At 48.3% G+C, this 23,917-nt stretch overlaps 1 protein-coding gene across 3 annotated transcripts in view; it reads right to left on the bottom strand.

The window, feature by feature from the left end:
* The window catches only part of LOC141182615 (uncharacterized), a 65,594-nt gene extending 47,071 nt beyond the window's left edge, over nucleotides 1–18,523 (bottom strand). Inside the window, exons 1-6 of one of the 3 annotated variants that reach the window (XM_073660777.1) lie at nucleotides 18,360–18,523; nucleotides 7,357–7,506; nucleotides 7,049–7,227; nucleotides 6,850–6,974; nucleotides 6,669–6,766; nucleotides 6,381–6,471 (exon numbers count right to left, since the gene is read on the bottom strand). In XM_073660777.1, the coding sequence (XP_073516878.1) occupies nucleotides 6,381–6,471; nucleotides 6,669–6,766; nucleotides 6,850–6,974; nucleotides 7,049–7,227; nucleotides 7,357–7,506; nucleotides 18,360–18,521 (805 nt within the window). In that variant the 5' untranslated portion in view covers nucleotides 18,522–18,523. The other 2 variants (XM_073660776.1, XM_073660775.1) reach the window with 2 other exon arrangements.
* Nucleotides 18,524–23,917: the final 5,394 nt, after the last annotated feature.

The raw sequence follows: 23,917 nt of genomic DNA, 5'->3' as shown, positions 1-23,917 counted from the left end.
GGCGGCCTGGACCTCTGTACCTTTAACAGTACCTCCAGGTTTAGGGATTAGTCAGGGCCCCAGCTTAGGGTCAGCTTAGGCCCCCTACCTCCAGTATTCTGTGACAGTGTGACATTTTCACCGACCAACTTAGTTTTTCTCCAGCTACCATGGATCCAGTAGCCGGTCTAGCTCGGCAGTTGCAGAGTTTGTCCATGGGGCTGGCGGACGTCAGGTCCAAGGTTTTGCATCCTCTGGAGCAAGCCGGACCAGAACCTAAAGTAGCTCTCCCTGACAGGTTCACTGGGGGGCGGGACAAGTTTTTTGTTTTCTGGGAGGCATGCAAATTGTACTTTCGGCTGCGGCCTCGGTCATCGGGCAGTGAAGAACAAAGGGTGGGAATTGTCATCTCGCTCCTACAAGGGGACCCACAATCTTGGGCGTTCTCTCTTCCCCCAAGCTCCCCGGTTCTCCAGTCAGTGGATGGGTTTTTCGCTGCTCTGGGACTCGTATATGATGACCCAGATCGGATCTCCCTTGCTGAGTCTAAGTTACGTAGGATTCAGCAGGGAGATCGTCCGGCGGAGGAATTCTGTTCGGAGTTCCGTAGGTGGGCCACGGACACCCAGTGGAATGACCCGGCTCTTAGGAGCCAGTTTTGTCATGGTTTATCCGACAAATTACAGGATGTGTTGGCACAGTATGACTCTCCCGCGTCACTGGAAGCCGCTATGGCCCTTGCTATTCGCGTTGACAGACGGCTTCGGGAGAGGTGCGGGATAACTCTAACCCCTGTAATGTCTCCACCTCCTACAAGGTCCCCTCATATGGTGGTTCCCCTGGTCAGTCCGGAGGAGCCTATGCAATTAGGAGGGACATCTTTTCGGGGAAGGGGACCGGTGGTGCGCCATAAGACAGGAAGGTGTTTCCTCTGCGGGAAAAAGGGACATTTTATTGGGGGGTGTCCATCCCGTCCCTTGCAGAGTAAAGAGTCGTCGAAAAAACTGTTGATCCCAGGTTGTGTGGTGGACGGCAATCTGGGAGTAGGTATTTCGTCCCTAGGTTCGTCTCAGTTTCTCGTACCGGCGGAGGTGGTGGTGGGTACGAGAACTGAGAGGATATCTGTTCTTCTGGATAGTGGGGCCGGGGCTAATCTGGTTGATGCTCGGTTTGCCCGGGTTCAAGGTATGCGATTGAGTGAGTTGGCTAAACCCATCCCTATATTCTCGATCGATGCCAGGCCTCTCGGTCAGGGAAGTTTTTTGCAAGCTGTGCATGGCGTAAAACTTCAAGTGGGGGCAATACATAAAGAACTGTTGTCTTGCTACGTGTTGGAGGGTCTTCCCACTCCTATAGTGTTGGGCCTTCCTTGGTTAGCTAAGCATAACCCGGTTATTAATTGGCAAACCAGAGAGATAAGCCAATGGAGTAAATTCTGTAATAAAAACTGCATGAACACGGTCATCGGTGCGGTTACTCCTTGGGTCTTACCTCCATTTCTGGCGGACTTTGAGGATGTATTCTCGGAGAATGGGTGTCAGGAACTACCTCCTCATCGCGAGTATGACTGTTCTGTAAAACTGCTCCCTGAGGCCAAGTTACCTAAAGCTAGGTTGTATAACCTTTCTGGTCCTGAGAGGCAGGCCATGAAGGATTATATTTCAGAAAGTCTGGCTAAGGGGCATATTAGACCTTCATCTTCACCGGTGGCTGCAGGGTTCTTCTTTGTTAAGAAGAAAGATGGAGGCCTACGCCCTTGCCTGGATTTCCGTGAACTTAATCGGATTACGGTCCGAGATCCGTATCCACTCCCACTTATTCCCGATCTCTTTAATCAGATCGTGGGCGCCAAATGGTTCTCTAAGTTGGATCTCAGGGGGGCGTACAATCTGATTAGGATGAAGGAGGGGGATGAGTGGAAGACGGCTTTTAACACTCCGGAGGGGCATTATGAGAACCTTGTCATGCCATTCGGTCTGACTAATGCCCCGGCGGTGTTTCAACACTTTGTTAATGATATTTTTCGCCACCTGGTGGGACAGTTTGTTGTCATATATCTGGATGATATCTTAATTTACTCGCCGGATCTGGGGTCTCATCAGGAGCACGTTAGACAGGTGTTACAGATCTTGCGGGATAATAAACTGTATGCCAAGTGGGAAAAGTGTGTGTTCGCCGTACAGGAACTCCAGTTTTTAGGCTTCCTGGTTTCAGCGTCCGGTTTTCGTATGGACCCTGGGAAAGTGCGGGCAGTTCTTGAGTGGGATCGGCCGGAGAATCTTAAGGCACTACAACGTTTCCTGGGGTTTGCTAACTATTACCGGAAGTTCATTCGTAATTTCTCGTCCATGGTTAAGCCTCTCACAGACATGACTAAAAAGGGGACGGATTTTTCTAGGTGGTCTGACAAGGCTTGTCAAGCATTCTCCTCCTTGAAAAAATGTTTTGCCTCGGCACCCATACTCATTCAACCTGATGCGTCTCAGCCATTCTTTGTAGAGGTAGACGCTTCCGAGGTAGGGGTGGGAGCAGTATTGTCACAGGGTTCGTCCCCTGGTAAGTGGCATCCGTGCGCCTTTTTCTCTAAAAAATTGTCGTCCGCTGAGAGGAATTACGATGTCGGCAATAGGGAACTCTTGGCCATTAAGTTAGCTTTTGAGGAGTGGCGCCATTTTTTGGAGGGGGCAGTTCATCCGGTCACCGTCATCACCGATCACAAGAACCTGCTATATCTGGAGTCCGCTAAACGTCTGAATCCCAGACAAGCTAGGTGGTTATTGTTTTTTACCAGGTTTAATTTCGTCGTTACATATCGTCCTGGGTCTAAAAATGTAAAGGCGGATGCCTTATCTCGTAGTTTCCCTGGGGCCGGGAATACGGACGACCCGATTCCTATTCTTCAGGAGGGGGTGGTGGTTTCGGCAGTATGCTCTGAGCTGGAGGAGGAGATATTGGAGGCTCAGGGGGACGCCCCTGTTGGACCTCCAGGGAGACTGTTCGTTCCAGATCAGTTGCGACAAAAGGTGATCGAGGCACACCATAACTCAGTTTTTGCAGGACACCCGGGGAGTAAAGCAACTGTGGATCTCCTCTCGCGTCGGTTTTGGTGGCCTAACTTGCATAAAGAGGTGGTAACTTTTGTCGCGTCCTGTGGGGTTTGTGCGCGCTCTAAGACCTCACATACCCGTCCGTCTGGGGCCCTCTTACCTTTGAAGATCCCGGAGCGTCCTTGGACTCATCTGTCTATGGACTTTATTACGGACCTCCCTTCGTCTTCGGGTAAAACGGTCATACTCGTTGTAGTGGACAGGTTCAGCAAGATGGCACATTTTATCGCTCTTCCGGCTCTCCCTAATGCTAAAACTCTTGCGCAGGTGTTCATTGGGGAGATTGTGAGGCTTCACGGGGTACCCTCCGATGTGGTGTCTGATCGGGGGTCTCAGTTTGTGTCCAAGTTCTGGAAGGCGTTTTGTGCACGGCGGGGGATGCATTTGTCATTCTCGTCGGCTTTTCATCCTCAGACCAATGGTCAGACGGAACGTATGAACCAGAGCTTGGAGACATATCTTCGGTGTTTTGTGTCTGAGAACCAGGAGGACTGGGCTTCTTTCCTACCTCTGGCAGAGTTTGCTCTCAATAATAGGCGGAGCGAGTCCACTGGTAAGTCCCCGTTTTTTGGGGCATATGGTTTTCACCCCCAGTTTTGTACTTTCAGTAGGGGGGGCTCTTCGGGGGTTCCGGAGGAGGAACGATTTTCCTCATCTCTCGCTTCAGTATGGAGAGGGGTGCTGAAGAATCTGAATACTATGGGGAACCGATACAAACGTATGGCTGATAGGAGGAGAGTGTCTGGTCCGGACCTAAGTGTGAACGATCAGGTATGGTTGTCTACCAGGAATATTAAACTTAAGGTTCCCTCTTGGAAACTGGGTCCCAGGTTCATCGGGCCGTACAGAATCAGTTCTGTTATTAATCCGGTGGCATTCCGTCTTGACCTCCCCCCTACGTTTAAAATTCACAACGTGTTTCACAGATCATTGCTTAAGAGGTATGTGGCGCCGGTGGTACCGTCACCTTTACCTCCCCCTCCTGTGGTTGTCAATGGTAACTTGGAGTTCCAGGTATCGAGGGTCATTGATTCACGCTTTAATCGCCGGTCCCTTCAGTACTTGGTTCATTGGAAGGGGTATGGTCCTGAGGAGAGGATGTGGGTTCCTGCGTCGGATATTAACGCAGACCGATTAGTTCGGGCCTTCCACACGACTCACCCGGATAAACCTGGCCCTGAGGGTCCGGAGGCCCCTCGTAGAAGGGGGGGTACTGTCACGGGTGTGTTGCCACGAAGATCGTCACGAGTACACAGCCTGACTTCTCGCAGCTGACTTGTTGGTGCTTTGTGCTTTCTCGGCAGTGAAGGAGTTAATTCTCTCTCTCTCTGGGCTAGCTGAGGTCCAGCCTCGCCCAGCTGCAATCAATGCTTCTTTAGTGAGACTCCTTCATATTCCTGCAGGTCTGTTTGGGAAGTGTCGGTGAAAGCTTTTCATTCAGACTTACAGAGCGGAGCGTGGTGTTTGGAGTTGCTGAGATAAGTGTATTTGGAGTGTATTTTCCCTTCCTCGCTTTATCATTTATCTCCTTTCCCGTTGGTGTTCCCTCTGTTGTAGTTGTGTAGAAGTTGTATGCAAGGTGGTTTTGGTTTTTCCCTTGTACTGTCTCGTTCGTCTAAATACTGTGTGTGGGCATATTATTTCTGGTTCCCAATTGTTGTGATCGGGGTCCTTCTCAGGACTAGATTACTGAGGTGCAGGGATCCTCAGGAGGTAGGGGTTACGCTGGCGGCCTGGACCTCTGTACCTTTAACAGTACCTCCAGGTTTAGGGATTAGTCAGGGCCCCAGCTTAGGGTCAGCTTAGGCCCCCTACCTCCAGTATTCTGTGACAGTGTGACAGTAGTACCATCCAGTCTGGCAGTTAATCTGCTCCCTGCTTCAGCCATTTGGAAAGCACCGCACCCTACTAAAGCTGGAAGCATATTGCGGGAAGCTGCCAGATACAGCCTTGTTCTCCTCTGGTTCAGTCCTCTGTGCTCAGCTCCCGGCTTGTGTATTTGTTTCCTGTTGTGGCCTCGGCCCATTTACTGACTACTTTTGTATGAATTTGTATTTTCACTGACCTCCATGTTCTGACCCGGCTATCTGACTATTCTCCTTGCCATCTCACACCACAGAACATTAGATAACACCATGGCCCAAGCTTAGGGGTCTCTGTCTAAGTCCAAATCCATGTAGAGGGGTTAAAGGATGATGAGCAAGGCAAACCCTGGGATCTGGAAAATGGAGTAGATAGCACCAAGCCTGTTTGTGGTAGCCATCTTTTGAACTGCCAGGTGACAACGAACAGAAGAATTCCAAAGTTATCACCATATAAAGTGACACGCGTCAGATTTGAAAACTGGGCCCAGATAGGAACACAAAACTGGCTGCAGGAAGGGGTTAAATCAGAGTATTTTGGGTACTAACTACTATAGTCAAAACTGAGTGTATAGATCCTAACACATCTACTGAAATAATCAATCTCAACAGTCTCCATCAGTAAGTAGTGAGTAACTAGTGGTGAAACCTCTCTGGGGTAATTAGAGTATGGGGCTCGGTGGCTCTTCGTAATCTAAACTATCGTAAGGGACAATATTTTCTGTCAGATGATTTTCAAGAAGAAATATTAGACATTCAAAGAAAACTTTTTATAATAATGCAGAGATGAGGTGTCTTAAATTTATCTTAGAGATATATCGTGGCACAGGTGTAATGTTTTTTTCTGTTTAGTTTATCACAATCTAGTTTGAAGTTAGTCGGTTTTAAAAGAAACTGAAAAGTCAGGATAAAGGGAAACTCTGCTGTTATTGTACAGACATTCACATTTGGCCGTCACTGCAAATTTAATGTTGTAGATCATAAATGTGAAGTTTGGCCAGAAAGACTGGACCTGGTCTTGTAGGGACCATATGAGCACATTCAGCAGCGCAGAAGGGAGAGAAGGTAGATTCATCCAATAAGATATCAGGGATCTAGGAAGCCAACAGCATCATTACCCTCCGCTTTCACTTACAGTCCCATCATATTTTTCTTCAAGTGATTTTCTGGCTTTGTGGTTTACAGATCTGGGCAGGTAACGTCTTCTAATCACAGGGAGTAGGTGGATCATCCAGGTTGTAAATTCTATGGAAAAGGGTTTCAATGCCCAAAATCATTTGAACAGTTTTGGGTGGAAGAGAATGTTGTGGTTTAGAGGCAAAATGGTGATCACATGATAGTAATACAGCCGGACTACACAACCGATAAAGCAGCCACAGCCGGTGACTGAGAAGAATCTGTGACTTCTCTGCATTTAGTGGTTACTACTCACCTGGGTAGTCATATGTAGGAATCTCCTCTTTACACCGCTCATCACCCCTCACATATGTCTCTGTAGTATTAATATGGGTCAGATCTTCACCCTGAAACAAATATTGTAAAAGTCACAAACAGATGAGAAGTCACATCTATGATCAGTTCTAATCCTGCCATCTCCACCGTTCTCATTACACAAATAGAAAACATATAATACTGGTGGATAAAACAAGACTGAGCACAAGACCTTCACAGCCGTCTACACATCATAGGGGAGATCTCATGACACCTTCTCTCCATCTACCTGATGATCCTGAGGAATATTGGGATCTTCTTGTTTACAGTCATGTGGAAGAAAAGGATGGGGACATCTCTCTGGTGTTGTCCTCTTACTGGATAGATCTGGAAGAAACACATACAGAGACTGAATTCAATCTTTACATACAGATAATTATAGGCCGTGTGTATTTAGTCCTGTCTATTACCTGGTGATGTGTGGGGCTGGGGAACCTCCATCATGATGTCCTTGTACAGATCTTTGTGTTCTTCTAAATACTCCCACTCCTCCATGGAGAAATAGACGGTGACATCCTGACACCTTATAGGAACCCGACACATATAATGATACAGTCATCCCCCCGATCCTTTCATAGCGTTACTGTATAATGTCCCAGCAATGTCACCTCTCCAGTCAGCAGCTCGATCATCTTGTAGGTGAGTTCTAGAATCTTCTGGTCATTGATGTCCTCATGTATCAAGGGGTGAGATGGAGGCCCTGTGATTGGGCTCAGGGGTCTTTCCCATCCCTTAGACACAGGGGCCTGACAGCGTACACTAGCGGTCTTCTTCACTAATGTGTAATCCTGGTTATGGAGAGACACATTATTAAATCTCACTACAGACATTTCCAGAGTCCTCACCTCTCCAGTTCTGTCCATCTGTTATTCCCATAGATAAGAATGATGTAATGTGACGTCATCAGAATCTCTCACCTCTCCAGTAAGCCGGAAGAGGATCTCTAGGGTGAGGTGTAATATCCTCTCCGCCATCTTGTCTCTGTCCATATTCATCTTTGATGGGTCCATAAGGAAAATTCTCTTAAATAGAAGATATTCACTGAGAGGATCTGATATTGTAGGGACCTGAATGAGAAGATGATGAGCCTATGTAACATCATAAAAATCCTGTGTAATAATACAATTACTGGAGATAATAAGGGGAAACATATGAGGAGATATATTATTTTACAGTATTTAGTTTTCTTCTTTACATATAGTAATAAAACCTATATATTTTAGGCCACAGACAACAAGCAGTTTCTTTCTTGGAGTCTGTAGCTGAACACATTTCTCAAAGACTCATCTTCCTTATTGCTAATTCTCGTCTCATTTACCGACACTAGAATCAGCATTAGCAATACTGCAGGAGATCTTCATTACACGTGACATGAGAAATAACTACTTCATGATGAGGACGACATATTCATCTTCTACTACGGCTCTTGAAACATATTTAGCCAGAGTGCTTCACTGACTACATCTCCACCGGCCGTCTATATGAATGTTTCCCGTCTTCCCCGGACTGTAATCTTCTATCACGTTAGATCTCATGTCTGATTCACACACAGAAGTTTGAGGCCGACACATGGTAAGGTTTTTATTATACATAGCAGGCCTATCCTGAATGGGTGCACCTTGCCATGGTGGGATAGCTTTCATGCTATTTTTGATCAAAAACAGTGTTGCGAAGAACCCTATTTTATTTAAATGCACTTTTGCTTTTTACTTATTTATTTATTTACAGCAGGGTTTATGACCATTTTTCTTCTTATAGGTTTTTTTTCTGATTAATGGCCCTAGTAAACATACATTTATGTGCTGCATGGATACCAACTAAAACCAAGCTCAAATTCTGTGTTTTTTCACGAGCACCATAGTGGCCGTGTGGGAAGACGCTATGGATGATACACCCCTAACTATCCAACTATCATTTGGTAAAAATCTCATAGGTCCTGGATTCATTAGTACCTGCACGAAGAATGGGGCTAAGTGAGTATTTATTAAAGGGAATCCACTCAACCGACTACCCCATGGCTGATTAAAGGGAATCTGTCACCCGCTGGGACTTATCTAACCTCTAATATGGGGATACAGGTGATAGAAATGTGAATCTATACTTACCTGTATGCCTCATATTAGAGGTCTGTTTGCTGTGAAATGGCTTTTTATTCAGTGAAGATTCCGATGCTTGCGGGCCGCGAAGAAGTTCCCTGTGACGTGCAGTTAGCATGTTCAGGTCCCGCGCACTTCACTTTTTACGGAAGGTGCAGCTGTACTGTGTACTATGCAGTCATAGTACTGCAGGGATCTTGTGTGCAGGTGCCGGTGAATCACGGTGAATTCCCGGCGCCTTGGCTCAAGATCTCTGCAGTACTATGGCTGCATAGTACAGAGTACAAGTGCGTCAGTACCATAAAAAGCGCGCAGGCGCGGGATCTGGACATGGCGAGTGCACGTCACAGGGCACTGTGACATGCAGGGAAGGGGGGAAATATTTTAATCAACACAGTAGGCGGGGATTTCTTCCCGTCTCCTGGCCAGCAAGCATAGGAATCTTCACTGAATAAAAAGCCATTTCACAACAAACAGACCTCTAATATGAGGCATAGATGTATAGATTCACATTTCTACCACCTGTATGTCCATATTAGAGGTCAGATAAGTCCCAGGGGGTGACAGATTCCCTTTAATCAGCCGTGGGGAAGTCATAAAACCAGATATGTATCAAGGTATTGTAAGGTGGCTAATGGCCGCGTAGTCGACGAGAGGTATGTGTCACAGAGATGGCTGGTCTCTGTGATGTAACCCGGAGTGTTTCTCTAGGGCACATAAGCACTAAGAGGATCGTTTGGTGCACCTGGGAGCCGGGTTATGGGTAGCTAGGAGAGAATGGGTGGGTCCAGCTACCCACATACCTCACCTCTGGGTGTGGTTAACAGCCTATAAAATGGAGGCAGTTGTTTGGCACATGGTCTGTGTGTTTGGAGGGAGAAGACCTCCTGTGTATGTTTGTCTTCAGACCAAGCCAGGACACTGGACGCTACTCCAGCTTGTGTGCCACACAGGCCTGGCTGAGCAGAGACCTGCTAAGGACATTTACTTTGTTTGCCTGATCTAAAGGCTATTTGCTTTTCTGTTTGGCTTCTGGGTTTATGAAGCAATAAACCCACACGAACTTTTAAAGGAACATGCCTCACGTTTTCCTCCTGTCGCACCCAAGTGAGTAAAACCTCTACAATTGGTGTTAGACGTGCGGGCAGTGTTCTCAGCAGAGATGTGTGACTGCTACAGGAAAACTTGCATGTCCTGGGTGAAGTCTGTTGCAAGCCAGCAAGCATCGCCATTGTAGCAACAGGAGACCAACAGGCTGTTGCTACAGCAGATCCAGCAGCACCAGCAGGAACAATGGCAGCAGATGCAGCTTCTGGCAACCGCCATCCAGGGCAGGAAGAATGCCCCAAACCTAGGTCCGGCTGATGACTCCCACGTCCCGAAGGCAGTAAAACGGGCTTTGCAGAAAATGACCCCTGGGGATGACATTGAAGGTCGTTGAGAGGGAGAAACTTCCGCCAGAGCAGTGGGCAGAGGTACTGGTGCCATACTTGATGGGAGAGCCCCAGAAGGTGTACTATGATTTAGCTTTGCAGGACGCCAAAGAGTATGCCAAGCTAAAAACTGAGATTCTCTTGCACTTGGGGGTGACAATAACTATCAGGGCACAGCGGGTTCAGTGCTGGGCGTATCACCGGGACAAACCACCTCGCTCCCAAATATTTGAACTGTTGCACCTGGTTCAGAATTGGCTGCAGCCGGAATCCTCTACGCCTGCGCAGATGGTAGAGCGGGTGGTGATGGACCGGTTTGTGCACTCCCTGCCGAGGCCCATACAGACTTGGGTTGCCCAGGGTGATTCCCAGAATGTGGATGAACTGGTCAGACAGGTCGAGAGATACCAGGGAGTTGAAGATTCCTTGGGAAGGCAGCCCACTCCATACTGGGGATCCAAAGTCCCTAAGGGTGACGTTGTTTGCTGGAGGTGCCGCGGCCCAGGCCATATAGCCGCCCGTTGTCCCCTGATCCCTGAGCCGATGGATTGCAGCATAGGATGCCGTTGTTCATATTATGCTTATCTGGCCTGCAGTGTAAACTGTTCAGCTAGCGAGGGGCCACAAGCATATCACGTGAAGGTGAACGGACGGGAGTTAATGGCACTGCTAGATTCCGGGATTCTGGTGACCCTTATGAGGACCACCCTTCCTCACCAAATGATCCCGTGGAAAAAAGTTGGCATTCAGTGCATTCATGGTGAGGCTAAGGATTACTCCATTGCCAGAGTGGACATTGAAACGGCCCACAGTACTGAGTCCCACGAGGTTGGCGTCGTTCAGAACTTATTGCACCCTATTATTATAGGCTGGGACTTTTGTTTGTTTTGGGATCTGTGGGGGAAGGGTTCCCGGCTTGCTGGCTCAGATAAGAAACCAGTTAACCTTGATGAGGTATCACCACATCCAGAGTCTGACAGGATTCCCTTTTGTGTCCTTGTGGAGGATAAGGAGGTAGCGCCCCCAGAGTCTGCCATTCCGGAGTTAGGAGTGACCAGTGAGAATTTTGGGTCTGCCCAGCATAGAGACCTAACTCTGAAGGAAGCCTTTAATAATGTCACTGTTATAAATGGGGTTGCACAGGAGCCAGGGGCTGACACAAGATTTCCCCATTTAACAGAGTACGGCAATAGAGCAACAAGCTAGCTCAACAGTAGTAAATACAAATGAAGTCCAGCAAAGCCAGGAGGGCGGAGCCGGATTAAATAGGCAAAATGGTCATGTGACCAGCAAACTAAAAAAAACCTAACAGGAGAGTTGTAACAGTGGGAGTGGTTAACTGGCACATAGGGCAAGACCTGCAATACTTAAATATACTCGCTAAGGCCTTTGTCAAGGAGATTGTCAGACTACATGGTGTTCCTACTGACATTGTTTCTGATAGGGGACCTCAGTTCGTGGCTCGTTTTTGGCGTGCCTTTTGTGACAGGTTGGGAGTTCATTTGTCGTTTTCATCCGGATATCATCCTGAGTCTAATGGCCAGACAGAAAGGAAGAACCAGGATGTTGAGCAGTTCTTGCGTTGTTTTGTGGCAGACAATCAAGAGGGGTGGTCTGAGTTTCTGCCACTTGCTGAATTTGCTCTTAACAACCATACATCCTCTTCTGCTGGGTGTTCGCCTTTTTTTTGTTGTTCTGGGAGACATCCGTCTTTTTGGTCATTTTCCAAATTGGTTTCGGCTGTGCCTGAGGAGGAGAGTTTTTCCGGTGATTTGGAGAGAGTTTGGACGGATGTGCGTGGTAATCTTCAGGAGGCTAACAAAAAATCTAAGAGGTACTTTGATAGGAAACGGCAAGAGGTTTTGTTTGCTGTTGGTGACATGGTTTGGTTGTCCTCTAAGAATCTGCGATTGAGGATTCCTTCTAAAAAATTGGGTCCCAAGTTCGTAGGGCCCTTTAAGGTACTTCAGATAGTTAACCAATCTGCTGTTAGGCTGGAGGTTCCTACGTCCTGGAGGATTAATCCGGTGTTTCATGTTTCTCTGTTGAAAAAGCTGATGTGTCGGATGGTGACGCCTCTGCCACTGTTCCTCCGGTGGTGGAGGACGGGGAATATGAAATTTCCCGCATCCTAAATTCTAGACGGTATAGAGGGAGTTTGCAGTATCTCGTCGCTTGGAAGGGTTTCGGACCTGAGGATAACTCATGGGTGAGGGCGGATGATGTTTCTGCCCCCAGACTTGTCCGAGCGTTTCACAGGAGGTTTCCTGGTAAGCCTGGACCTAGGGGATCCGGAGGATCCTCTTAGAAGAGGGGGTACTGTTACAACTCTCCTGTTAGGTTTTTTTTAGTTTGCTGGTCATATGACCATTTTGCCTATTTAATCCGGCTCCGCCCTCCTGGCTTTGCTGGACTTCATTTGTATTTACTACTGTTGAGCTAGCTTGTTGCTCTATTGCCGTACTCTGTTAGTTTTGCTAGGTCTTATGACCTCTTTGCTTTTTGTTGTGTGTTTGTCTTTGACTGCTACTATTTCTGCTAGGAGGTGTCCAACTAAATCCCAGTCCTTAGATCTTGTAGGGATCCCTCCCCCACATCTATAGGACTGCGTTCAGACTAGCCGAGGACTTTAGCGGGTCTGATCGCAGGATCAGGTTCCCCGTTACATCGTAGGGATCTAGTTTAGCACTATTGTAGGGACAGATCTCCTGCCTTTCCTTAGTCTCTGTAGCAGATCATAACACCCACCTCTCACTTTCGAAGTCACCTCGTGCCATTTGGCCATTATTGAAGTGCCGTTCGAGAGAATTGATATAGACTTGGTCGGTCCCCTGGTTGAATCTGCTCGTGGGCATGAATATACAGTCATATGAAAAAGTTTGGGCACCCCTATTAATCTTAAGCTTAATGTTTTATAAAAATTGGTGTTTTTGCAACAGCTATTTCAGTTTGATATATGTAATAACTGTTGGACACAGTAATGTTTCTGCCTTGAAATGAGGTTTATTGTACTAACAGAAAATGTGCAATCTGTATTCAAACAAAATTTGACAGGTGCATAAGTATGGGCACCTCACCAGAAAAGTGACATTAATATTTAGTAGATCCTCCTTTTGCAAAAATAACAGCCTCTAGTCGCTTCCTGTAGCTTTTAATGAGTTCCTGGATCCTGGATGAAGGTATTTTTGACCATTCCTCTTTACAAAACAATTCCAGTTCAGTTAAGTTTGATGGTCGCCGAGCATGGACAGCCCTCTTCAAATGATCCCACAGATGTTCAATGATATTCAGGTCTAGGGACTGGGATGGCCATTCCAGAACATTGTAATTGTTCCTCTGCATGAATGCCTGAGTAGATTTGGAACGGTGTTTTGGATCATTGTCTTGCTGAAAGATCCATCCCCTGCGTAACTTCAACTTTATCACTGATTCTTGAAAATTATTGTCAAGAATCTGCTGATACTGAGTGGAATCCATGCGTCCCTCAACTTTAACAAGATTCCCGGTGCCGGCATTGGCCACACAGCCCCAAAGCATGATGGAACCTCCACCAAATTTTACTGTGGGTAGCAAGTGTTTTTCTTGGAATGCTGTGTTTCTTTGCCACCATGCATAACGCCTTTTTGTATGACCAAACAACTCAATCTTGGTTTCATCAGTCCATAGGACCTTCTTCCAAAAAGAAATTGGCTTCTCCAAATGTGCTTTTGCATACCTCAGCCGACTCTGTTTGTGGCGTGCTTGCAGAAACGGCTTCTTTCGCATCACTCTCCCATACAGCTTCTCCTTGTGCAAAGTGCGTTGTATAGTTGACCGATGCACAGTGACACCATCTGCAGCAAGTTGATGCTGCAGCTCTCTGGAGGTGGTCTGAGGATTGTCCTTGACTGATCTCACCATTCTTCTTCTCTGCCTTTCTGAAGTTTTTCTTGGCCTGCCACTTCTGGCCTTAACAAGAACTGTCCCTGTGTTCTTCCATTTCCTTACTATGTTCCTCACAGTGGAAACTGACAGGTTAAATCTCTGAGACAGCTTTTTGTATCCTTCCCCTGAACAACTATGTTGAATAATCTTTGTTTTCAGATCATTTGACAGTTGTTTTGAGGAGCCCATGATGGCACTCTTCAGTGGAGCTTCAAACATGAGAACAACTTGTAAGTGGCCACTTTAAGTAGCTTTTCTCATGATTGCATACACCTGGCTATGAAGTTCAAAGCTCAATGAGGTTACAAAACCAAAAAATGTGCTTTAGTAAGTCAGTAAAAAGTAGGTAGGAGTATTTAAAACAAGAAAATGATAAGGGTGCCCATACTTATGCACCTGTCAAATTTTGTTTGAATGCAGATTGCACATTTTCTGTTAGTACAATAAACCTCATTTCAAGGCAGAAACATTACTGTGTCCAACAGTTATTACATATATCAAACTGAAATAGCTGTTGCAAAAACACCAATTTTTAGAAAACATTAAGCTTAAGAATAATAGGGGTGCCCAAACTTTTTCATATGACTGTATATTGGTTATCCTGGACTATGCCACACGCTATCCTGAAAAGATTCCACTGAGAAACTCCTCTGCAAAGCGTATAACCTGCACGTTGGTCCACGTGTTTTCCCAAACAGGCTTACCAAAGGGAGATACTCACAGACCAGGTAACTCCCTTTATGAGTAAGGTGATGAGGGAGTTATGCAATGTCCTGCAAATCTCCCAAGTGAGGATTTCAGTATACCATCCTCAGACAGATGGCCTTGTCGAACGGTTTAACAAGACTCTGAAGAGTATGCTGAGGAAGGTCATAGAAAGGGACGGCAGAAACTGGGACTGTTTCCTACCATATCTGTTCTCCATCCGAGAGGTTCCACAGGCCTCTACAGGGTTCTCGCCATTCGAACTCCTGCATGTCCGACATCCGCGGGGTCTCCTGGATGTCGCAAAGGAAACCTGGGAAGCAGAGGTCACGCCCCACAAGAGCGTTATCGAGCACGTCGCTCTGATGTAGGAGATGATTGCGAAGGTGATGCCAATCGTAAAATAACATCTCCTCCAGGCACAAGAAGTTCATGCCAGAGTCTACAACTGGTCAGCCAGAGTGAGGCAACTCAATCCGGGAGACCAAGTCCTTGTGCTAATTCCTACGGTGGAAAGTAAGTTCTTGGCTAAGTGGCAAGGGACATATGAGGTGTTGGAAAAAGTGGGTGAAGTGAACTACAAGGTTCATCAACCGGGACGACGTAAACCATACCAGATATACCACGTCAACCTCATCAAGCCGTGGCAAGACAGAGAAGCTGTGGATGCTAAATGCTTGCTGGGCAACCCAGAAGGTGACGTTGGCGCAATAGCGGAAACGCTAATGAAGGCTGAGAAACAGCAGTGTCGGGAGTTGCTGCAGAAGAACCAGGATCTGTTCTCGGAATTGTCGGGCTGCACAAGGTTCATAGAACACGAGATTCTGACGGAGCCACATGTGCGGGTGAACTTGAAGCCCTATCGGATACTGGAGGCGCAACGAGAGTTAATCTCCAAAAGAGGTGGCTCGTATGCTGAAGCTCGGTATCATTGAAGAATCCAAGAGCGGTTGGTCGAGCCCGATCGTCTAGGTCCCAAAGCCCGATGGTGAGTGGAGATTCTGCAACGACTATCGGAAGTTGAAAGAGGGCTCCAAATTTGACGCATATCCCATGCCACGCGTCAATGAGATGATCGAGAGGCTTGGGCCAGCAAGGTAAATAACCACCTTGGATCTGACGAAGGGATATTGGCAGATCCCCATGGCACAGGGAGCCAAAGAGAAGACTGCGTTTTCTACGCCGGACGGATGCTTCTAGTATATCCAGATGCCGTTTGGACTGCAGGGGGCCACTGCAACCTTCCAGAGAGCCATGGATCGCATCCTTGCATCCCATAAGAAATATACCGCAGCATACCTGGACGATATTATTATCTTTAGACCAGACTGGGAGAGTCATCTGGAAGAAGTCCAGGCTGTGTTTGATGCTCTGAGGAAGGCAGGGTTTTCAATAAACCTGAAGAAATGTGCCATGGGGAAAATAAGAAGCCAAGTACCTCGGATATGTAGTGGGTAGAGGCAAGATAAAACCCCAAATTACTAAAGTGGACCGCTGTAGAAAAAGCAAGTCAGAGCCTTCCTGGGAAACGTCAGATACTACAGAAAATTCATCCCAAACTTCACCATGATGGCCGCACCCCTGACTGACCTCCTTTAAAGGGACAAAATCAGCCATGGACAAGTGGACTGCAGAGGAGGAGATGGCCTTTCAAGAGATGAAACTGGCTCTGTGCAGGCAACCGGTCCTGGTTGCCCCGGACTTCAAGAAGGAGTTTATACTCCAGACAGATGCCTCAGATGTCGGTTTAGGAGCAGTCCTTTCCCAGGAGATACACAGGGAGGAGCACCCTGTCCTCTACCTGAGTAGAAAGCTGTCCTCCTGAGAGAAAAATTATTCAGTCATAGAGTAGGAGTGCTTGGCCATAAAATTGGCAGTGGACACCTTACCGTACTGTTAGGTCGAAAATTTAAATTAGTATCCAACTATGCCCCACTCAGATGGATAAGGGAAACAAAGGGAAAAATGCCAGGGTCACCCGCTGGTTTATAGCCCTACAGGACTTCCACTTCCATGTAGAACATAGAGCAGGGAAGCTACATGGTAAAGCCGATGCCCTCTCCAGAATCCCTTGTCTGGTAGAAGAAGGTCCCAAGCCCCACGGCTTAAGGCAGAGGGGGGATACATGTAAGGTGGCTAATGGTCGCGTAGTCGATGGGAGTTATCACAGAGATGGATAGTCTCTGTGATGTAACCCGGAGTGTTTCTCTAGGGCACATAAGCACTAAGAGGATCGTTTGGTGCACCTGGGAGCCGGGTTACGGGTAGCTAAAAGAGAATGGGCGGGTCCAGCTACCCACATACCTCACCTCTGGGTGTGGTTAACAGCCTATAAAATGGAGGCTGCTGTTTGGCACATGGTCTGTGTGTTTGGAGGGAGAAGACCTCCTGTGTATGTTTGTCTTCAGACCAAGCCAGGACACTGGACGCTACTCCAGCTTGTGTGCCACACAAGCCTGGCTGAGCAGAGACCTGCTAAGAACATTTACTTTGTTTGCCTGATCTAAAGGCTATTTGCTTTTCTGTTTGGCTTCTGGGTTTATGAAGCAATAAACCCACATGAACTTTTAGGGTATGTGCACACGATGCAGAAATGCTCAAGATTTTTTCCTGAGCGTTTCTGCATCTCTCTGGCAGGAAAAAACACATGCGGATTGTACATGCGGTTTCCTGCCAGGGACATGCGGAAATGAAGCGGTCTTCACTTTCATTTCCGCATGCGGGTTGACAAGCGCTTCCCAAGCGATTTTAGCATCACTTGGAAAGTGCTTGTCAACTTCACACTATATAAATCCATGCAACCGGCAGTGAAGACTTTAGGACCTTCCGACGTCAGCGTCACGTGACCCGTCACATGACTCTGACGTCAGCGAAGGTCCTTCATTCAACCGCGAAGTGCCCGGGAACCAAGCAGGAGCGCTGCGCGGGCCGTCAGAAGGTGAGAATATATATATTTTTTATTTTATTCCTTTTTTTTCAATGGTACCTGGGTCTGGATGAGAGTCCTCTCCTCCACACCCGGGTACCATCCGCACATTAGACCGCATGAAAAGCGCATCAACATATACAGTGATGCGGCTTCCATGCGGTCTAATGCAAGTCAATGGCGGCAAAAGAGCAGCGTTTCCGCAAAATTAATTGACATGCTGCGGATTTTTGAGCGCGTTTACGCTGCGGAAAAATCCGCATCATGGGCACAGCACATGCGGATTTCAATTGGGGAACATTGCTGCCCTTCTACCATGCGTTTTTCATGCGTTTCCGCAACTGCAAAAACGCTGCGGAAACGCATTAAAAACGCATCGTGTGAACTCAGCCTTAAAGGAACATGCCTCATGTTTTCCTCCCGTCGCACCCAAGTGAGAAAAACCCCTACGATATGTATAAAGGAAAGGGTATGGTACTCAGAGAATGTTTCAATAATCCGCCTCAATGCGTTTCCCCAATAGATTCATCAGGAGGCTTGATACAGTGATGATAATTCATGATGTTCAGCATAGTGTGCCTAATAGCCAGGTGTCCATGTTTAAATAGCCCACTTCATCCAAAACCCCTCCCAGACTAGGAGGCCCATTTCCATTCCTAGAGGAGAATTGTCACAGGATATACAGAATGGAGTCTGTCTACAATAATGTACTGCACCTACGCTACTTCTCATGAGCTAGAGGTTCGATAATGTCCATCACCTAGTGTGCATGTCGGGAAGTGACGTGCTTTACACTGAAAAGCCAGATAAACTGATTGCCGCCGCGCCACTCATACCTGTGACTGTGCATGCCCATAGTTATCATTCCACGCAGGAGCGCCTCTAGGATCATTGTCCACAAATGCACATGCCCAGATGTCTGCATTCCACTCCAGAGCGCACATGGTATTGATTGCATTCCACCAACAGAAAAATCCTCTCTCTGAGATCAGCGTCATGGGAGACTAAAAACAAGTATTGCACATCCTCACATCATGCAACAGGCATGTAGATCTACTTTATCACTACAAAATATATGGGATGGTGGCCCACAGTATATTCCTAAATGGTCATATTTGACCCCTATTGCATAATTAGAGACTAACAAGTGTGGTGATCCTTGTGTATTACTAAACAGTGTTATGCACACGCCCGGGCTGACTGGCGTGTGCGTGATTTAGTGATTCCACTGTACCATGAACCAGAGAGTGCCTGGAGGGGCGTAACTAAGCGTCAACCCGATCCGACCAAGGTAGCACGATGGCTAAAGATGCCGTGCACCAGGGAGGAACCGAGCAGAGGGACCAGGTGCTACTCCAGGCCAGACTCCGGACACGGCTGTTGACCCACACCGGGGAATACAGGAACAGGCAGGTTAGGCTGGCACACAGACAGGTGGGTATTGGTAGGCACGGCTAGCATGCAGACAGGTGGGCACTGGCAGGCACAGCTGGAGTGCAGACAGGAGGATACTGGCAGGCACAGCTGGTATGCAGACAGGAGGGTACTGACAAGTACGGCTGGCGTGCAGACGGGGAGGTACTAGCAGGTTGGAGCACAGGCTGGATAGGGTCCAGTACAGACTGGGATTCAGGAACAGAACCGCAGATGAGGTAGACAAGCAGAGCAGAGAGGAACCGCTGGAGAGGTGGGCAAGGCGGAGCAGAGAGGTACCGTGGGAGCGGTGAGAAAGCAGGGCAGGGAGAAACCGCCGGAGCGGTGAGCAAGGCAGAGCAGGCAGGAACCGCCGGAGCGGTGAGCAAGGCAGAGCAGGCAGGAACCGCCGGAGCGGTGAGCAAGGCAGAGCAGGCAGGAACCGCCGGAGCGGTGAGCAAGGCAGAGCAGGCAGGAACCGCCGGAGCGGTGAGCAAGGCAGAGCAGGCAGGAACCGCCGGAGCGGTGAGCAAGGCAGAGCAGGCAGGAACCACCGGAGCGGTGAGCAAGGCAGAGCAGGCAGGAACCACCGGAGCGGTGAGCAAGGCAGAGCAGGCAGGAACCACCGGAGAGGTGAGCAAGGCAGAGCAGGCAGGAACCGCCGGAGCGGTGAGCAAGGCAGAGCAGGAAGGAACCGCCGGAGCGGTGAGCAAGGCAGAGCAGGAAGGAACCACCGGAGCGGTGAGCAAGGCAGAGCAGGAAGGAACCGTCGGAGCGGTGAGCAAGAAGGAACAGCCTGAGCGGTGAGCAAGGCAGAGCAGAGAGGACAGGGCTCTGTTCACACTGAACAGACTGGAAGGGTGAAGCAGAACCAGATACACACAAGGTACTTGCAATGAAGTAGCGAGTGGACTCCAAACTCACAACAGAAGTACAGAGACAAAGAGTAGGAGTTAGGTGCAGGTTCAGAGACTGGAGGAAAAGGGAAGATACGGACACAGAGACAAACAGGCTAGGAGAGTGTTCAGACAGAAACTGACACTGCAACAATATACAGGAGCGAGTCTGGGTATATGGCCCCCAGAGAGGCGGTCAAACAGGCTAGGAGTGTTCAGACAGGCCTGGGAAGTTATTGTGGGAGTAGATCCCACAGCACCCTCAGGTCCAGGTCGGTCAGGGTTTTCGGAGTACATTAAAGCTAAGGTCACTCTGATTGTCACAAGTTCCTATTACTGGTGTTATCCCATCTTTTTCTTGCTCTCTTGGTTAGGTATGGAGGAGTGTCTGTCTCTCCTTTGTTTCTGCAAACAATCGTGTGGAATCCAAAATGTACTGCGGGTACCTTTTTCCATGAATCTGGTGTTCATGTCTATTGCCTGTATATTAATATCTGTGACATTAGAGCAGTTTCATCTCAACTGTAAAAATTGGCCCTTGGATATTGCTTTTTTTTAAGGAGGATGGGGTGGTGGGTATCCCACTTCAATAGTTTATTAGTGCTTGTAGGTTTATGGTAGTGGAGTGTCCTTAGGGTCCCATCTCATACTTTCTTGGTTGGTACATCCAGGAAAAGGAACTGGTAATAATTTAATTTATTCTCTAACAAATTCAAGAAATTCTTCACTCGTCTCTGACCAGATGATAAAAATAGTGTCAATATATCTATACCACACCCCAATATATGGATGCCACCACATATGATCATCCCAGAATATTGTGGTTTCTTCCCACCAGCCCAGGAATAAGTTAGCATACAAGGAGGTACAGAGACTCCCCATCGCAGTACCCCTGAGCTGGTGGAAGTACTTCCTGTCAAAAAGAAAGAAGTTATGAGTAAGAGTGAATTTTAGAAGATCCTCCATGAAGTCATTATGTCTGCTACACTCTATTGGTCTTGATTTCAATAAATGTCTTACTCCTCTGATATCATACTCATGCGGTATATTACTGTACAAAGCCTCGATATCTAGTAATGCCAGCTCCCCTACATGCATGTATACATGCTCGAGGGTCTACATGTAGGGGAGCAGGAAAAGGGAAACCAATCCCAGAGGGATTATTCCAACTGCAAAACCTCAGGTGGTACTTTGGGAACATTATACTGTGGAGGGGGGGCATCATACATACAGCATAAGGGGGGGCATTACACTGTGTGGGGGCATCATACATACTGCATTAGGGGCATAATGGGGGCATTACACTGTGTGGGGGCATCATACATCCTGTATAAGGGGCATAATGGGGGCATTACACTGTGTGGGGGCATCATACATCCTGTATAAGGGGCATAATGGGGGCATTACACTGTGTGGGGGCATAATGGGGGCATTACACTGTGTGGGGGCATCATACATCCTGCATAAGGGGCATAATGGGGGCATTACACTGTGGGGGGCATCATACATCCTGCATAAGGGGTATAATGGGGGCATTACACTGTGGGGCATCATACATCCTGCATAAGGGGCATAATGGGGGCATTACACTGTGTGGGGGCATCATACATCCTGCATAAGGGGCATAATGGGGGCATTACACTGTGGGGGCATCATACATCCTGCATAAGGGGTATAATGGGGGCATTACACTGTGTGGGGCATCATACATCCTGCATAAGGGGTATAATGGGGGTATTACACTGTGGGGGCATCATACATCCTGCATAAGGGGTATAATGGGGGCATTACACTGTGGGGCATCATACATCCTGTATAAGGGGCATAATGGGGGCATTACACTGTGTGGCATCATACATCCTGCATAAGGGGCATAATGGGGGCATTACACTGTGGGGGGCATCATACATACTGCATAAGGGGTATAATGGGGGTATTACACTGTGGGGGCATCATACATCCTGCATAAGGGGTATAATGGGGGCATTACACTGTGGGGCATCATACATCCTGTATAAGGGGCATAATGGGGGCATTACACTGTGTGGCATCATACATCCTGCATAAGGGGCATAATGGGGGCATTACACTGTGGGGGGCATCATACATACTGCATAAGGGGTATAATGGGGGTATTACACTGTGGGGGCATCATACATCCTGCATAAGGGGTATAATGGGGGCATTACACTGTGGGGCATCATACATCCTGTATAAGGGGCATAATGGGGGCATTACACTGTGTGGCATCATACATCCTGCATAAGGGGCATAATGGGGGCATTACACTGTGGGGGGCATCATACATACTGCATAAGGGGTATAATGGGGGTATTACACTGTGGGGGCATCATACATCCTGCATAAGGGGTATAATGGGGGCATTACACTGTGGGGCATCATACATCCTGTATAAGGGGCATAATGGGGGCATTACACTGTGTGGCATCATACATCCTGCATAAGGGGCATAATGGGGGCATTACACTGTGGGGGGCATCATACATACTGCATAAGGGGTATAATGGGGGTATTACACTGTGGGGGCATCATACATCCTGCATAAGGGGTATAATGGGGGCATTACACTGTGGGGCATCATACATCCTGTATAAGGGGCATAATGGGGGCATTACACTGTGGGGCATCATACATCCTGCATAAGGGGCATAATGGGGGCATTACACTGTGTGGGGGCATCATACATCCTGCATAAGGGGCATAATGGGGGCATTACACTGTGTGGGGGCATCATACATCCTGCATAAGGGGCATAATGGGGGCATTACACTGTGGGGGCAGTAAAGGGGTCCTGTACTATGAGAACAATACGTTTCCTCCCTTCCTGTCTCCATAGTTGGGTCGTATGTATCTATTACAGGAGACAGAACAAAAACCTTATGATTCTTATAAAGGGGCAACACAAGACCCCAAAAGAGTCTTCGTGCTGAAGGGGTTAATGCCCCCTGCGCCCAGTAATGGGGTCTCCACATACCTCCACCTGCAGAGCCGCTACCACATATATGGCTGCTCTGTGCGCACAGGAGCTGTGATGAGGTCACAGGAGGGGAGGAGTCAGGGGTCACATGATCAGGGGCCTCAGTGGATGCAGGACTCTGCTGTGCTGGTTGTCATGGTGCTGGATGAGCTGAAGTTTATGTGTGGGGTCAGGAGGGGTTTACAGTGTGGATGTAGCAGAGCCGCGTGTGTACGAGGTGTACGGAGCGGAGCCGCGTGTGTACGAGGTGTACGGAGCAGAGCCGCGTGTGTACGAGGTGTACGGAGCGGAGCCGTGTGTGTACGGAGCGGAGCCGCGTGTGTACGAGGTGTACGGAGCAGAGCCGCGTGTGTACGAGGTGTACGGAGCAGAGCCGCGTGTGTACGAGGTGTACGGAGCAGAGCCGCGTGTGTACGAGGTGTACGGAGCGGAGCCGCGTGTGTACGAGGTGTACGGAGCAGAGCCGCGTGTGTACGAGGTGTACGGAGCAGAGCCGCGTGTGTACGGAGCGGAGCCGCGTGTGTACGAGGCGTACGGAGCGGAGCCGCGCGTGTACGAGGTGTACGGAGCGGAGCCGCGCGTGTACGAAGCGTGCGGAGCCGCGCGTGTACGAGGCGTGCGGAGCGGAGCCGCGCGTGTACGAGGCGTGCGGAGCCACGCGTGTACGAGGCGTACGGAGCAGAGCCACGCGTGTACGAGGTGTGCGGAGCCGGGTGTGTACGGAGCCGTGTGTGTATGGAGGAGAGCAGTGTGTGTGCAGAGCCATGTGTGTACGCTGTATACAGCTGTATACTCCCAGGTTCGATCGGAGACCCCGCGGCTCTTTATCAGACTGTAGAAGAACTGACACTGGACACTCGGTAAAACTGCGCTCGGACGTCTCTTGTTTCTCGCACAGATATTGATAACATAAGATGGAGTCAGACGAACCCTCCTACAAAACCTGATAACAAAGTCATTACTACAGGACTGGATGAGAAAGGGATTTATTCTACAAGAAACGCTGGGGCCACAAATGAGAGAATCTGGGCCTCGTGGCTGGATACTCCGGACCCCCAGCGTGTTAGGAGCAGACGGGGTCTTGGTC

Source organism: Phyllobates terribilis, unplaced genomic scaffold, assembly GCF_046119375.1.
Source record: "Phyllobates terribilis strain yellow unplaced genomic scaffold, ASM4611937v1 Scaffold_35__1_contigs__length_13245226, whole genome shotgun sequence".
Taxonomy (NCBI): Eukaryota; Metazoa; Chordata; class Amphibia; order Anura; family Dendrobatidae; genus Phyllobates; species Phyllobates terribilis.
Note: the sequence above shows the minus strand (reverse complement) of the source record. Positions and strands in the feature narration are given on the sequence as shown.